This window comes from Solenopsis invicta, chromosome 13 (genome assembly GCF_016802725.1).
Source record: "Solenopsis invicta isolate M01_SB chromosome 13, UNIL_Sinv_3.0, whole genome shotgun sequence".
NCBI classification, from domain to species: domain Eukaryota; kingdom Metazoa; phylum Arthropoda; class Insecta; order Hymenoptera; family Formicidae; genus Solenopsis; species Solenopsis invicta.
The window spans coordinates 3,644,722-3,662,635 of NC_052676.1; the positions used below are offsets into that span (position 1 = coordinate 3,644,722).

The 17,914-nt window shown below is 31.5% G+C and overlaps 2 protein-coding genes across 5 annotated transcripts in view; one reads left to right on the forward strand and one right to left on the reverse strand.

Moving 5' to 3' along the window:
• The window catches only part of LOC105207520 (ceramide kinase), a 24,653-nt gene continuing 6,739 nt past the window's right edge, over positions 1 to 17,914 (forward strand). The window contains exons 1-2 of the mRNA XM_011177042.3: positions 1 to 400; positions 14,631 to 14,882. Of these exons, the coding sequence (XP_011175344.1) occupies positions 259 to 400; positions 14,631 to 14,882 (394 nt within the window). The 5' untranslated portion in view covers positions 1 to 258. The remainder of the gene's footprint in view (positions 401 to 14,630; positions 14,883 to 17,914) is intronic.
• The window catches only part of LOC105207519 (evolutionarily conserved signaling intermediate in Toll pathway, mitochondrial), a 26,707-nt gene continuing 11,749 nt past the window's right edge, over positions 2,957 to 17,914 (reverse strand). For 2 of the 4 annotated variants that reach the window (XR_851447.3, XM_011177041.3), the window contains one exon: positions 2,957 to 3,849. The gene's annotated coding sequence lies outside the window, so the exon portion shown is untranslated. Of the gene's footprint in view, positions 3,850 to 10,852; positions 11,500 to 17,914 lie in introns of those variants that run through there. The other 2 variants (XR_851448.3, XR_005576122.1) reach the window with 2 other exon arrangements.

Consider the following 17,914-nt stretch of genomic DNA (forward strand, 5'->3'; position numbering starts at 1 on the left):
GCGTCCGACCGGGCAGGACCTAGTTGCGGCGCGCGGTGCGTACATGATACGTGTATGATCGATTGCGGAGCAGTCGTCGTCGCGAGCGCGCTCCTTCCCGTACGATTTCCGCGACGATCCTCCCGTCGTCGTCGTCGTCGTCGTCGTCGTCGTCATTGCAGTGCGTCAATCAACAGTACTTGTCCCCGGGATGACGTCGTCGTCACGGTCGCGCTAAAGCCCTATTCCGAGATTCCCCATCGATGAAGCGACTCCAGGATGATGCAGGACATCTCCGTCGACGATCAGCGTGCCTCCAAGTCAGCGGTGCTGCTCAACACCTTCATCGTGAAGAAGAAGCGGTGCCGCGTGTACTTTCATCGCGGCACGCTCATCTGGGAGACCGAGCGACCGCCTTACAGTAAGCGTCGATCGCGGATCTTCTCCTTCGACGTCGTCGAGAGAGGAATTTTCACTTGAGAGCTACGCGGAATCGTCGTCGCATCGCGAGTCGATTATATTTGATACCCGCAATGGTTGCAACCTTGATTGATACAGAAATAATTCAAATTCATCTCTTTGACAAAATCCCCTTCGAATGAATTTTCTTCGGATGTAGGGATATGGATATTATTTCCGTCGAACACGCGAAAAATTTCCTCGAATCGTAGTTACATCGAATGTCCTAGATAGAAGTCTGATACCTACACTAACAATAAGAGAAAAAATTAATAAATTTTATTAAATATTTGTTTGAATATATTGAGTAAATATTTAATAAGTAAATATTTCATTGCAATTATTCAAACAAATATTAGGTATTAAAATTTAGCAATTTTTTTCTCTCATTGTCAGTGTAAAATCAAATACGATTATACATTTATAAAATATGCAGAAAAAGTAATAAGAATAATTAGAAAATAATTTCACAAATAACTTTTACATTGTTTTTGTGTTACAAAAAGTAAAATTGCGACATTATACAATTTTCTATATATAATTATAAATACAATTTTATACATTATTACATACGAGCAATTTTTTCTTATTGTCTTGTATTAAAAAAAAGAACACAATGCGGAAATTACTGTTCTAATTACTTTTCAATTTTTCAAATTATTTTTTCTGTATATACAAACAAATTAAATATCATATATAAGAAAAAGGAAACATACATATATATAATTATACGTTTGATTATATATAGATTTTTTTCTATCGAAATGCTTGACACTTATAATTTAATTAACACATAGATGGTTCTAATAATCAGTGATAAAATTTTTCCGACAGAACTTTTAGATAGGTGCTGCAATAATTATTATCTCATCAATCGCGCGAAAAATTTTCACTCGACACGTTCCTCGGATCGTCATAACATTGTATCAAAATATTATATTTAAAAAATGTCGAATAATCACGGGACTGCGTTGATTAACGTGGAAGTTTTAATCATCAGTGATTAAATCTCCGAATAAATTTCCTTTGGATGTAGATGGATGCTACATTATTATTTCATCGATCGCATGAGACATTTTTAGGAGTGACACGTTCCTCGGATCGTCATTACAAACACTGAAGAAAAGAGTTTAGTAATAATAATCAAATTTTGATGAAATAAGTTTAATCAAATATTTGATCAGTATAACCAAGTATTTAGTAATTATATTAATAGTAAGCCCTATAATAATCGGTTACTAAACGGTTTCCAAACGGGTAAATATTATTAAATATTATTAAATGTTTGGTTATATTAACAGAACGTTTAATTAAAATTATTTCACTAAGGTTATTATTATTATTTAATTTACACTGAGAAAAAGATACTTAAAAATTTATTTATGAGATATAAATTTATTTCACTGAAATAAATCTTTACTTAAATATGACGAAATATTATAAAATGTTATTCCTAACGAATAAAACAATTAATAAGAAAAATAAGTTATATGTTTACTGAAATGAGAAATATTTCTCAGAAATATATATTTCGTTATCATAATCAAATTTTTTTATAAAATATCGGAGAAAGCGTCACAAGTAACATTTGCTTGCTAATATTTCAATTCTTTTCTCAGTGTAAACTCGATTATTAACATCAAACTCTTCAGTGAACAAACGTCGAATAATCACAGCTGAATCTTGACTAACGCGAGGAACAGTTTTATTATCCGGTGATGAAATCCCCTATGAATAAATTTTCTTTGACAATGGACAAGTGCTATATGAGTTGAATTATTATCTCGTCGATGACTCGTGTTTCGCGTTTAACGAAAAGAGTGAACGCCTAAAGATCAAGACTGTATTTTAAATGAAGGGGAACTCTATTTCTCTCGATCTTCGGCAATGTTCTTTAATTCAAGGACAGGAGTGCCATTTATTCAAGGATGAGTCGTCGACAGCATTAACAGGATTACTATTACACAACTCTTGATGGAGCGACGTTTTTCCTCGGTCTTCATCGAAATATACCGATAATTAATTTCGTAGCTAGTTAGCTCGCGTTAATGAAGAATAAAATTAACATCGGTCGAGTCGTTCCATCAACAACGTGTACGTTTGCTCTTAACAGGGATATTGAATACTCAATTTACGAGTCAGTTCAGTTTGCCTTCGGAAGTAAGATTAACAGGGTAAATTGTTCGCTTGACAGACGCTGCGTCAATCCAGCGAAATCCATTCTTAGCAAACGTAAATACGCAAGTGACAAAATAGATTATTAATTTGTCGAGTGGACGACATGTTTTCCCAGGTCGATCTCCTCTTTGAAAACGTTTATTTAAAAAAAAAATATATATATATATATCAATTATGATCGACGCTAACTCGATTATTGGATATCTCTTCTTTCGGCTAGAACGCTAAATATTTTATTTCGAAGTTAATCAGCTCTCTTCTCGAACTATTGCTATTGTAGTGTACACGAGTTGATAAATTTATTATACGTAATCAAACGCAAAATCTGATAAAATCTATTTCTTTCTGATATACGATGAAGCGGACAGTTGCGTTCATCATTCTGCTTTATTATTAAATTGGTAGTGTCAAATTATATCCAAATAATTCATTCTTTAACTACTTTTGTGTTAAAATAATAAGTTTCGACATAAATACATGAAAGTTAAACATAAAAAAATATTATTTAACTCAAGGAATTTGTATTAAATTTGATTATTTAATCAGTTAGAAAACGCGAAACGAATTTTAAATGGTGCAGGATAAGGATCTTAAATAAATTAAATTCCCCACATATTTGATAAAATTTTTGCTTGATTGGATCCAAATAGGCATATGACAATCCTTGCAGAAATTTTATATAGAAAGTATGAATTTAGTAATGTCAAAAGATAGGCTTATGTACGTTCATAGCAGGATCTTGGATGAAATTATATTCTTTGTGATTTTACATACAATTCCTGATTCTTTCGAACTGTGTGCCGTTATTTTCATTGTATGTAAAATCACAAAGAATATAGTCCATCTCGTCTTTAATTGTATTATGTATAAAACACAGTCCAGATTCAATTGTTACTTACTATAGTAAAGTTAGTAATTGATTATTTTGTGTATTAGGAGCACTAACAACGGTTCTGTTAATCCTTAAAATAAATAATTGATCAGAAATGTAATACTTCCATTAAATCTGTAAGGAAAATTGACAATTTATTAAGTCAAGGCTCGTTCGCGCAATTAAGCACATCGTCCTGCTCGCCATTCGTTCTTAATTTGACTTGTTTACTTCTATCTCACCTTTCAGCGACTCACCCTCGCTGCCACTTATTCTGTATATTTCTCAAATAAGAAAGTCATAATCATTGAGCCAACGGCCGCCTCTTTTATCGCTGTTTAATTTCATGCTCAACTTCAAGTCTGGAAAATAAAAAAACACGAGTGCATTCAAATTTATCTCAGAATATATCACTTGTATAGTTTTTGCAGAAGGTACTTCTTACATAAAAATAATAATGAATGATAAATAATGAAATAAAAGTACTAAAACTATATACATATAAAATAACCGTTGTGTAATGTCACATTTTTATTTAACAACACGTTTTTATAGTTTATTTTTTGCATTTGCTATAATTTTTAATTTTATTACGATATTTTAACTTAAAAAGTAATAATAAAAATCTCTATTAAAAAAAATTTTGTTAAATATTTAAAATGATTAATGCAAGTTTTATTACGATGCAATTGAATACAATGCAGACATTACTTGATCTGTAAATAAATAAAGTTTATTTATTTATTTCACTTATATATGATAAATAAAAATATTAACACATTTTCTTTTGCAGGAATTACACAGACACAACAAAAAACGTAAAAAAACTTTGTATAAATTATCTTGAATACTTAAAGTACTTACATAAAAAAATTGAGATTTTTCTTGATGTTGTAAAAAAATAATTTAAAATTTTAATAACAAATAGAGTAAATAATCTATAAAAATATGTTATTAAATAAAAATATAAATTTATTCACACAACTTTTATTTTTATATACACACACACACACACACACACACACACACACACATATATATAGATATTTATTTTATTGACATATATATTGACAACAGTCTCTGCAAAACAAATAAAAAATTTGTAAATTTATATTAACACTTCAAATAAATTATATATATTATATTAAATAAACCAAATTTTATTTACATCTCTTTGCAGAGACTGTCAATATACATTCTTAAGTCTTCGGTACTAATTTGCAGTCTATCGATCCGCCAACAGATCATATGTTAATGCATGATAAAAATCACGGGGGCAAGAAATCGTTACATAAAGAACTTCTTCAGGGTCGCCACGCAATGAACTCTGCTTCGCACGTGTGTTTCCGTACTCAAGAAGTTACATAATAATTGCGTGAAATGTAGCTCGCATTTTTTCTCTTTCTCTCTCTGTTTTTCTCTCTTTGGTCAATTGCTCTTAAGGCCAACGAGGGCTTATTAATACAACTCAAGCAATTCAGTCATACGCTGTGGATCGGTGTGTGTGTGTGTGTGTGTGTGTGTGTGTGTGTGTGTGTATCGCGTGTGTGTATCGCGAGTCAAGTGTGGTTCTGGTTAAGAAGAATCAAGAGGGGCCGATTGTCCCTGTAGCCTTGACCTTCCATTGGTACAGCATCTTCCGCGGCTGTAGGCGTCATGCCAAAGCTATTTAAAAAGAATGGAAGAAGTAGATCACGTGATCGGTAGGACTGTCGTCCTAGTTGCAATGCAAAACAAGGGATAAAGTATAATTCTTTATCGGACGCTTTCTTGATAGAATTCTGCAATTCTAGATCCAATTTTCTGCGATTAAATCGGATTATACGCGTTAACAACATCGCATCATACATAATGGAAATATGTAGAACTTATATAAAACAAAGTTCGATAAATTCGTTCATTTAAATATTAATAAATCAAAAACTTATTTAAAGGTTTTAATTATTCTCTAAATCTCCGAGTCATTCGTAAAAATATTTGCCTAGTGTCTCTAATCGCATGTCAAAACAGATTTGTTCCATCCAAAAGTTGTTCCGACCCATGTTTACACATGCAATTCTTCTTTGCACGCGAAGCGAAAAAAAGAATAAAATTAAACGAAACTTCCTCGTGTGTCCAGAATGATTTTCACTTGCAGATTTGCTTTACAGCTTCGAGAGACAAGGATACCACGAGGAATAATAATAAGTTTTCGGCGATCCGCTCACGTAGACGGGAACACATGTCGATACTCGCCTCGTCCTTGAGCGCGATTTGCATATCGTTCTATTTCCTCATACGACCGTACGCGTTCGCGCCATGAATATTAAATAAAATAGCGATAATCACACCACGGGTGGCAACAGCACGCGTATCTTGATAACCGCGTTCTTCAGCCACCGTGAACGCACCACATTCAACAATGACGTCCTTGTAAAGTGCGCTCGTACTATCGTCCCGTACTGAACATCCCGTCCAATTGTACGTAATAGTTCATCTTTTCAGCTTGTGAAGAAAACAGTAAAAATTTTTTATTTTAAAGTAACCGAATAAAAGGCTCGAGACAAGTGATATAGTTTAAAATTATACTAAAATAATAATCGATAAAAATATAACAGACTTTTCAGTTTTTGAACGAAGCGATATTAATCAAACTTTAATTAAAATAATTGAGTGAAAAAGTAGAATAACCTTTTATGGAAGAAACGATGTAAATCAAATTTTTATTAAAATAATTGAGAAAAAATTAAACCGGGAGAAAAAGTATTGTAAAACAAAAAGAAATTATTTAACACAAACAAATTATTTACTCGATAGATAAATAGTAGCTTATTTACTTGAAGTCAAGTTAAAAATTCCTTAATTAAAACATTTATGTAAATAAAATGAAATAATTTTTAATCAAGTCATTTTTTCTTGTAGTTTAGAAAATATTTAGTATTAGACTGTTTTCATATTCAAAATAATCAAATTCTTTCATCTACAAAAAAAAATTTAATATTAGCTTATTTATAAAATCATTATTTAAATGTAAAAATACAAAATTATATACTGAAGGCAGAAAATATGTCTATTTACTTAAATGCTTGCATCAAAATATATGGTTTTAAGAAAATGTATTTTTTTCATTTGAAAAAAATGTTTTCTCTCAGTGTATAACAATCTTTTTTAATTTTTGGAAAAAACGTATCAATTAAATTTTAATAAAAAAATAAACGAGTAAATATTTTAGTTGTTCAATAAAAATATTTGTTTAATTCACCATAATTACTTAGAAACAGCATGTAGGCTATATGGCTATATAATCTTAATATTTTCCTCGTGACAAAAGTTGATATCAATTAAACTTTAATTTTAAAAATAAACGCGCAAAAGATATCAACTATTTTTTTACTAATTTTGAAGCTGTCCAATTAATATCTTAAAAAAATGTTTTAATAATTAATGCAATACACAACACAATTTGTTGCTTCTTTCTACGCGTACTTCGGGTACTTTATCGAACGTCACTTCCAAGTCAACTCCAGACGATTACGTTAATACTTCCATCATCGTTTTAATCGTAAAATTTGCCCTTGTAGGGCAAATCTTTTTGTAACGTCGGTACCACTCGTGCCGGAAATATTCCGAGAATAACGTCGATCGAAAATAGCGGTTGCTAAATTCGTACCGGCGATGCGATTCGCCAACTTTAACAGCGGCTGTTTTGAAACAGTCTCGCGCGTTGCAGGCAAGTTAGCAAGTGCACAACGGCCTGCAGTCTTTCACTTTCCATCCGCTCAGCGTATCGTTGCTATTTCTTTCGGCGGTACTTATCCGCGGTCAGAGAGGAGAAACCTGTCTGCGAGTGAGAAATTGGCATTGCGGTATGCTAACGACCTATGCACGCATGATCTATCTTTTTTAAGATGTATGTGTTACATTTTAAAATCTTGCCAAAAACATAAAAATTTTATAGATTCTTTTTATTACAATTTATGACGTTTGAGTAAAAGTCTATGTAAAATTTGATAATTGCACAATTCTCTTACCGGTTTAAGAATTACTTAATTTTTTGTTTACTCTTCATTCTTATGTAAAATCACGTTTTGCAATGCAAATTAAATCACATTTTTACATATACGAATAAAACTCTAATAAATATTCTGGCACAAGTTTAATTGGATTCACTAATTTTTTTTTAAACTACAGCAAAGCATGGTCATTTTTACGAAGTAATAAATGCTAAATTATTCACTGTTTTATTCTTTCCAATTGGTTTCAAAGCCAAAATTTAAATATTGATAAATTCTTTGTTGAAGATTAGGAAAAAAATAAATAAATAAATGCAAGAAGCCTGCAGTTTTTAAACTTCGACAATTTTTACCTGGTATTGTAGTTGACATTTCAGGTGATATTGATTTCTAAATCCTTGGATTTGGCCTTAAAATATCAACTAAAAGTAGTCGAATATTGGTCATAAATATTCGAACTTTGGTCTTAAAATCAACTCCAAAGAAAAAAAAATTTACGACAAAAAATTTAGTTTATACAGAGAAAAGGATTCTATTTTACTGCAGTTTTAAATAAATAACTTTTAAATGAATAAGTAGATCAAAATAAACTTATGTAAATATTTATTAAAATTTTATTGGTACATACAAAAAATTTGATTTATTTTGTAATGCTACTTTCTCATCAAATTAAATAACTTTCAAACCAATAAGATAATTGTGCTTCAATTTTACACAAATATTCAAACGTAAAAATATAACAGTATAAAATTATCTATTAATGTATATTATAATATACATCCTTAATCATAACCTTCGGAAAATCCTAGATTCATAAATCGTTAAACAATAACTCTGGGAAAATCGACAAACATTCATTATTACTTACTGCTGTTTTCTAACATTTTATTTATTATTATCTGTTAATCTTATTATACTTTTGCTCATATTATATTTTTTTTAATTTGTTCTATTACTTTTTACTTATTTTATTACCGAACGCATTCCTAAAAAAAAAAAATAGTATAAAATATTTCTACTTATATAAACGACTGACACTAAAAGTATCTAGTGTCGCTTGCACTGCCTTAATTATGCACAGGCAATGATGCAGACAGTCACGTAACGTAATTTGAGACTGTGTCGTGAAATTCGCGTATTCATTTCCATGCATGTATTTCATCTTGGCGCTATTGTCGGCGAGCTGCTTACAAAATTCATGACATACGTTCTGCATAACACGCGAGAGACGGAACACGCCATTAAACGCTATTACACGTAAATATCGGAATGACCCGATTCAAACGCAAAATATATAGTTACGTAAACTTTGTGTGCATTTCCCACGCAAATAGCGCAAAGATTCCATCTGAATTCGATTTCCTTTCTTTTTCAGCTTGATATGATCCTTATTAAATCAGTTTATTAATGAAGTGAATTAAAATCAAATACAAATCATCTAATTGTCTCTAGAATGAGTTTTTCTGAAGAATGATATGTATCTTAATTGGATAGAATCATAATTAAATAGAATCTAGAATCTAGACGTTCGAATATTTTATTGAATAAAAAAATTGTTTTGTTTATGACAGATGTATCTGTTTTTGCGCATTACGAACCGCGCGTGACTCTCATTAACCTTTGTACTCATTTATCATTTTGTTAAATCTCGAGTCTTCTATTTAAACATAATTGTTTGAAAAGAATCTATTTACAACAATAATCACTATTATGGAAATTTTTGTAAATGTCGAGGTGACCATGACAGAATCTATTGCAAATCGAGAATCGATAGTTACCAAAATTGACTGATGATTACTAATTCATAATCGAGACAGATAGCTGTCATGAATCCAAGTTTCCTCTGATTATACCCACTTTGGACGATTTATAATTCATGCCGAAATGTAGGACAGTACTTCATTATAATTTTATGCGCCATGTAAATACGAAAATAATTCGAAGAATCGACAGCGTTGCGCTTAGATAATTTAAAATTATAGATAAAAGTAATATAAATTATATGTAAACCTAGCTAAGATAAAGATGATTTACTTTTAAATTTATGTAGATAAAAAGTAAAATTATATACAAGATAATTTTAATATAACATCGTTGTCGATTAAAAAACAATTTAGAATATATTTTTATTTATAAAAAATAAAAAAAGTTCTTTGAATAATTTAATCCGCTAAAGAATGTTCCTCTTTTGATTTAAATCGGTATACTAATAAACATCAATTGAAAACTATAGAGGAAATACATAATTCACATTATAAAATAATTGACAAAGTTCTTTGTAAAAGTTTTCAAACCATTTATAATTTTGAAACAATTTTTACAATGCGTTACTTTATGATCTATGAAATATGATCATTTCAAAAAATTCTCTCGCTAGGATAAATTGTAGCTTGGTTGAAGCTGAGGACAATACTTTACATTCGTTGTTGTTCACTAATTTAAATAATTAAAAAAAGAATAACACTTCTTTCACCTAAAATAAAGATGGATAGACATAATTCTAATAATCTAGGAAAAAGATAAAATCATTTCTAAATAATTTTATATAGATCATGGCAAGTACTGCCCAGAAAAAATTTTTTTATTTATAATTATATATATATATATATATATATATATATATATATATATATATATATATATAAATCATATACTGTATAAAAATTTTTTTCTCGGGTGTCTCGAAGACACACATGTATATGTATATTTAAAATATATATTAAAATACATGCTTGCCAAAATAAAATTGCTCTATAAAATTGAAAACAAAATTTTCTCCTTAAATCTGAAGCGAATTACAAATCGTCTCTGACACGGGCTTGAAAAATTGATCGGTGTCTTCCGCGACGCACGAGGAAGTCGTAAATACGGAACAATAACTGTCGTTTTATTAAGGTCGATCACGACGCGTGACACATAGCAAATGGATCGGTTCTCGATAACAACCGTTTGTTAGGTGCGATCGCCGGCATGACAATGCGCTCGAACGAATCGCCGAGACGTACGACGGATCGTGTTCGCGATCGCGAGAATCAAATCACCGTTGACTAAAGATATATTTCGCTAAGTGACACACGTGCATCTCCTCGTCATGTATCGTTTCAAAATGCACATCTTTGCATTCGTATTATTGCCTGAAAGTCGATTGATTAATTAGATTATTACATATTTGATTACTTTGATTTTTTGAAAGCCTTTACGGCGTGTAAAAATTAATCGTTCAAGATTCGGACGTTTAAGAAAACTTTGAATAATATTCATTATAATTTAGATTAACATTTTTATTCTTTTTTTTTCTTCAACTGCATTTGCTTTTGTTCTTTTTCTACGTTAATTTCTTTTTTCTTTCTTTCATTTATCTCTCTTCTTCCTGTTTCTACGCTGCAGCTACTGAAATGTAACATGAGAAGCAAAAAATTTTATATTGAAATTATTGAATCCACAACTGCATATTAATGCAAGAAAAAAAATCGTATGATTTCCCACCTCCTCTGTTATAATTCAATATAATTGCGTTGATACAAATCCCTTGCTCAGAAAAAATAAAAATCTTGATTTTAACATCTATATCTTTAAACATGAATAATTCTAATACAATAATTTACAATTAATTGCCATTGATTTTCGTGTCGACGAGTCAGACAGATTTGAGACATTTGATTGATTTGATTTACATCGCTCTCGTGTGAATGTGACTGGAGTATGGATGTCTCTTCAGTTCCACCATTCGGTGAACACGCACGCGGCAATTCATGACGCAAATCACGATCATTTGAGAACTGATTACCGATATTTCCGAGCCGCAAACATACGACGCGACGCGGTTGACGTAACGCCGTTATTAATCCGCTTCCTCGTCCGTGCGGCAAAAAATTATCCTTAAATTGCCGTCCGACTCCAATCACGACGAACGCAACGTTCGTCGGGTGTATAGATATTCAATGAAACACCAGCATTGCCTTGACGGACGATAAGCGCGAGATAATAGCCAATACTCTAGCTGCACAATTGCGCACCGACCTATCGGCAACAAAAAGAAGAGATAAGAAAGCATTCCGTGAATTAGCATTCCGTGAATTAGTCCCACATTCACCAGAAGTGCGTGTATGAAGTGTCAAATAAAATATAAAGGAGAGAATCCTCTCTTCCGCGTGTGTCGGAGGAAAGAGGAGTTCGAACGAACTAAAAATAATAAAATATAATAAGACTAATAGTGAATGATTTTTAGAAATTTTCTACCGCAAGAAAAAATTGTTTGATTAAAAATTATTTCTTCGTTTTGTTTATATTAATATTTCAGTTAAGAAATTTTTAACTCGACTGTAGGTGAATAAGCTTTTTCCTTAAGAAAAAAGTATTTCAATAAACTGATTACTATATCAGTAATCTGATATTTCATTAGATCGTGCAGTATCACCAGTTACTGATACAGCTAATCAGTTTATCAAAATCACTTTTCCTTAAGAGTTAGGACCTCGAGTAAACAACTTTTGTTAAATAAAATGTTTTTTGCTTTAAGATATTTTTCTTTCATTGTAAAAAAAAATAAATAAAACGTATAACGAGAATAAAGAGAAATTTACACTCTGAGAGAATTTTCTCTTAGAATTTACCTTCAAACTCAGAGTGGTTGTGGGACAATATGGATTTTATCAAATAATTTTAGTGCACACTGAGAAAAAAAATTATAACATTTTAATAAATATTTGTTTAAATAGTTGAAATATTTACTAAATGTAAATAAATATTTATTTAGTAGGAAAACCTTAATTTAATTTAACTATCATTTTTTATTCAGCAAATATTTCTGCATCATAAGTAAATATTTCATTGTAACTATTCAAATAAATGTCTATTAAAATTGAATATTAATTAAATTTAATATTTATTAAAATTTTTTCTCTCAGTATGGATTTAAAAAAAAATTCTCTTCGCGCAAACAATGTCTTATAGCCAGGCACTCTTAGAACGTGATAAAGCAAGATGAAGCTGTGCTCTTTCTCTCTTTCCCTCTTTATGCGTGGAATAATAATCTGACCTGCTACTTTTTTGCATCCAATGCAACTGCTCTCCTAACACGGTACCTGGAAATATTGCGCAACATCTTACGCGCGCATTGAATGTCGTTCTTCGTGCAGTTTACATCCGCCGGATAACACAACCGTTTTTTTTCTCCTTGTGCATAATAAAATAACAATGTGCATACATAACGAGCGTAGCTATAACATATTGCGGCGTCTGATGAAGTTACAACTCAATGGAAAAAATGAGTAACGCTTATGCAACGCTGATAAACACGATGGATAAAACGATCGATAGATCAGCATTCGTTGGCAGATAGGTGCTGCTATCTTGGAAGGATGCAGGCCAAATTTATCGAGTTTATTTATGCCGCCTTATCGAGTCCAATAATTATCTGTATAAAAGTCGATTGTATACTTATAATATAAGTGCACGTGCCTACATGCGTTCGATCCATAAACACCCGCCCGACGCACCGTTCGTTGACATTTATCACGTCAAAGCTGCGTCTTTGTTCGCGCTAAAATGTCGTATCCGCTGTTTTGGCGGTCACGGTTGAGGGAAAAAAGGAAGGAGGGGGAGACGCGGATCGCGTTTCTAATTAAATATTGGCTTCGAATGGAAGCTTCGATAGACCGCCTCTTCTCGTGAAATCACTCTCGTAATCCTCGTCCTCGTTGCTCTTCCATTCACGAAAAAACATTAATTTTACTGTTAAGAAAAGCGATTGCTGAATTTACTTTCTTTTAGTCGCTTTAGTCTATTAGTCGCTTTTAATAAAGGATATTTTTTTTATAACAGTCTTAAAATATGTTCACCGCAAATTTTAGAAAAAAACTCATTGTCGTGTCTGAGACAAAAAAGAATTTAGGTTCTTTCAAAGAATGTTACTAAACTTCATCAAGGAAAAGTCAGAATAAGCAAATCGAATTTTTGTTTTAACTTAATATTCTTGAAGTATTTTACTGAGGTATCTAAAAATTCAGCTGGGTACAAATCTGAAAATTATATTTTATTAGACTCTCAAAATTATGCAGAAAACTTGAACTACTTGCTAGAATACTTAATAAAACTTTTTGCAGCAAACTTTTTATTATTACGCTCGAGAGTCCTGCATAATTGAAGGAGTTTCTTACAAAAACCAAACAAGTTTAAAAAATTAACTTTAGAGGAAACAAACAAAAAGACTTTTCATCTTCAAACTGTATAAATATGGTAATTTTTCTATGGACATATAATAGATATAAAAACAAAGTTGTAGGCTTTAATTAATATCTTGAAGATTAATTCGTTTAATAGAAAAAAAAGAAAAAAAAACCTGGAATTGTTTGGTTTTCGTGAGAATTTTAGATTTATCATCTATTTATCCTAACATAATATTTTAATTGTTTTTTTGTAACATTAATAAGATAAAAAAAATCTTATTTAATATATACATTTTTCACCTTCTGCTTACAAAATTTTACAAATTGCTCTTAACATCTTTTGCATTTCTCTTTATAAGATTTTAATGTGGTAATTTTTCTTTATAATACGTAAAAGGTTTAAGCTTTAGGATTAATGTGTCAAAAAAATTTATTTAGAAAAAAGGAAAAATTTCTGGATTAGAATGTTAAAATTCAATAAATCCAATACAAATTTTTTAATAATTCAATATAATCATTTTCAGATTTGTATTTCAGGAAAATTGTCCTTTCTGTGTATGCACAGAAAAAAAAATTAATATCAAATCAACAATTCACTTCATATATAAGCAAGAATGTAAATCTTCTTGAAAAAATTTATAATCTTAACAGACGTAATTTGCATACATTAAACAGACATAATTTGCTTACATCGAGAAAAATTTTCTCGATGTAAGCAAATTATGTCTGTTTAATATTAAAAATTCTTCCAAGATTTTATATTCTTGCTTATATATGAAACAATGAATGTTGATTTGATACTAAATTTTTTTCTCTGTGTGTAAGTTTCGGAATATACCTAACATACTTTGAACCTGAAATTTGACGCTTACGATAAACTTACGATAAATTTGCAGACATGTGAATTAACATGTAAAATATTTGAAGCAAGTAATAATTACTTAATTCAAATAATTTACGGTACGCATTTTTTTCTGATTGCAGCCAGATGGACCCTGCCCCTGACGGACGTTTTGGCGGTGCGCTACGGCGACGACTGGATACCTGGTGTAAGCGTTAAGGAAAAAGAACCGACGCAGCCGACCTCGCCAACCACGGTGTGCCCGACGAATTTCATTCTACACTACGCCGTACGCAGACCCAAGAACAAATGGAGGCATCACAGCGTGACGATGAGCCACACGGACCCCAGGCAGGTTGCCTCGTGGGTGAAAACCATTCGCAACTACCTCCTAGGTGAGTCGCCGATCGGCGATCGGATTCTCACCGTCGGTGAATTCTAAATCCATCGGAGCGTTCATTCGAGACCTCGCGAGAGCCGTCTCGCGACGACGGTCAATCTCTCGGCCGCGCAATAATTTTAGAATTGCGACGTATATATGTGCGCGCGAGGAGGCGTATAGAAGATCATTGTCTATAAATTACGAAACGAGGTGAGCGCAAAGATCAAATGAAAAATTACAAAGGTGAGTTACGCAGTAAAAAAAAAGCTCGTTGTTTTAACATCGAAAACTTACGGCCGTATGTAATACGAAAGAACCAACTCCGTATCGAAGGCTGTCCGAGGGGCAATTAGTATGAAGAAATAATAATTAATGATATGTGCCTGTAATTTTCTACATCCCGCGTGCGGCGATTAAGAAAGTGCACACGTATTATTTTAGCGATAAACGAAGCTGAACGTCGTGCCTGCGAGCGGAAAACATGTTAAGAATTTTTCGGCTATTATACAATATCAGTTAAAAATTGTGAACTTCTTTTTCCTAATCAACAAGAATTTTGATTGTGAATATCCGAATTTTGGCCCTGAAATCAACTTCCAAGAGCGAAGCAACGAATAATTCGGTTTATAATGACTTATGCAGTAAATGATCACATTCACTGCAATTTTAGTCAAATAATTTTTAAACAAATTAATGAATCCAATTAAACTTCAACGTGAATATTTATTAAAGTTTTATTAGTATATTTATATATAAAAAATTTTATTTTGTAATGCTCTTTTTCTCGTTAAATTCGCAAATAAACACTAAAACGCAATTTTACGTAAAAATAAAGAGTACACTGAGAGAAAAATTTTTTTTAGATAAAAAAAATAAATTTTGTCTTGTTTACGTAAAAATATTTATTTTTAAGTAAGTAGATATTCCTTGAAATGTATAATTTCGTATTTCTACTTTTTTTACATTTAAATAATGATTCTACAATTAAACTAATATTATTAAATTAAATTAAATTGTTTTATTAGATTAAATCTTGAATATAAAAATAGACTAACAGTAAATTTTTTCTAGAACCGCAAGAAAAAATTATTAAAAAAATTATTTCTTTATTTTATTTACATAAATATTTCAACTGAGAAATTTTTTACTTGGCTGCAAGTAAATAAGCTATTTAGACCCATCGTATAAATAATTTTTTTGTGTTAAGTAAAATTTTGTTGTGAGATATTTTTCCTCTCAGTGTAAACAAAAAATTAAATAACTTTTAAATCAATGTTGAGAATTGAGCTCAAATTTTATATAGATATTTAAACGTAACAGTAGAACAATCCATGAAATTATTGCATTTTTGATAATGCTTTTAAAATATAATAATTTATACTAATTTGATGTACGTCCTTAAACTGCATAAAGTCCGCAAAAATCTATTTCATTGTGCAGATAAAGAGTAATGAATATCTTCACTTTGACCTGCTTGCTGAGTGAAAAATAAGCCTATAATGAGACACGAGGAAAATAGTCTATCAAACTAGTCATCACGGAATTAATGTGACGCATAAATTAAGGGGAACTTGCTATGTATGTACAATAGCTCCTACAACACCGTTGATATCATTGCGGTGCAATCTAAACATAATATTAATATAACATGTTATTAGTAGATAAAATAACACTGCGAGTAAAAAATTTTCTCTTTGAATTTATCCTTGAAATCGTGGAAGTCGTGGGAAGAAACGACCTTCAAAAAAATTTTACTATAGCTTTAATTTTAAAGTTTATTACAATTTTAATAGTATTTAATAAATAAAATTTTATGACACACACAACGTGGCACAGCAAACACGGGTTTAGGAAAATATTAGAAAAGATTGAAAAATATGAAAATAGGAAACTAGAAACTCTATTCTTAATAATTAGAAAGTTAAGAAAAGAGAAGGATTTCCAGTCAAATGCAAAATTACACTGAATCAGAACAATTATTTCTAAATTAGATTAAGTTCATAATTTAAAAAAGGAAAAAAGAAAATTGTGCTTTATAAAGACAAAAAAAACTGAAAGCTTTACATAATTATATATAAAAAATGGAGATATATAACGGAAATTACACGTATTGATTAGTAGACATATTATAATAGATTTAAAGATAAATTAAAGATAAGCTTTTACGATAAGCCTTCAACTTATTGATTGCTGCATCAGAGAGCAAAACATTTCTACGATAAACAGCTGTTCTACCACTAAGTCTTTTTCCCTTGCGATTAAAGCCAGAAACTTAGTAATGCAAAGTCTAGGCAGCCAGTTAACCCAGTTGGAATCGACGTAAATCGCGATGAAAGGTTTCGCGCCGCGAGAACATACGCGGTGACCCTAAAATTTTGATAGCACTGTGTAGCCGGCAAATTAGTTGCAATTTGCACGAAAAGTTTTTATCGCAGACCTAATTCCGCGAATTTCAATAGTTCCCAAATTAAATTCGCCGCGCGGCGCTCCGCCTATCGGTTTCCGAACCGGAAATTGCTGCTACGTTCGAATTTCGAACACTTTTTTTAAATCGCCCCCTTTACTCTCTATAATTTCGTCGTTCAACAATTTCAGTTGCTGTAATAGTTTCTTCCATTTCGCTGTTTCTAGATTTCTCGAGCTAAATTGAATCGCTGCTCCGCTTAAGGAGCATTGCAAAACGAATTAAGCGAGATGCGATCTCTCGGCTTGCTCGAGACGTAGCGACGCTGCACGTTGGCCCTGACAGACAGAGAAAGAGAGGAAGAGAGAGCAAATTTTAATGAATGACGAGAAAACAGGGTGGGTGTGCTCTAAACTACCCCTATCGATCGTTCTCGAGAGCCAACAACTCGTATTGATCTCTGAGGGTTTGCCATGCCCGTGTAGTCGTTGATTTCGCAAAAAAAAACCTTGTTCGATTATCGACGTTGCATCGCGTGCTGTAAGGGAGAATCGATCGGAACACTTACATGATTAAAATCCTGCCTGCCATCCTCCACCGAGTCTCCGTTTGACCCATTTCCGTTTTTAAACGGCCGAAGT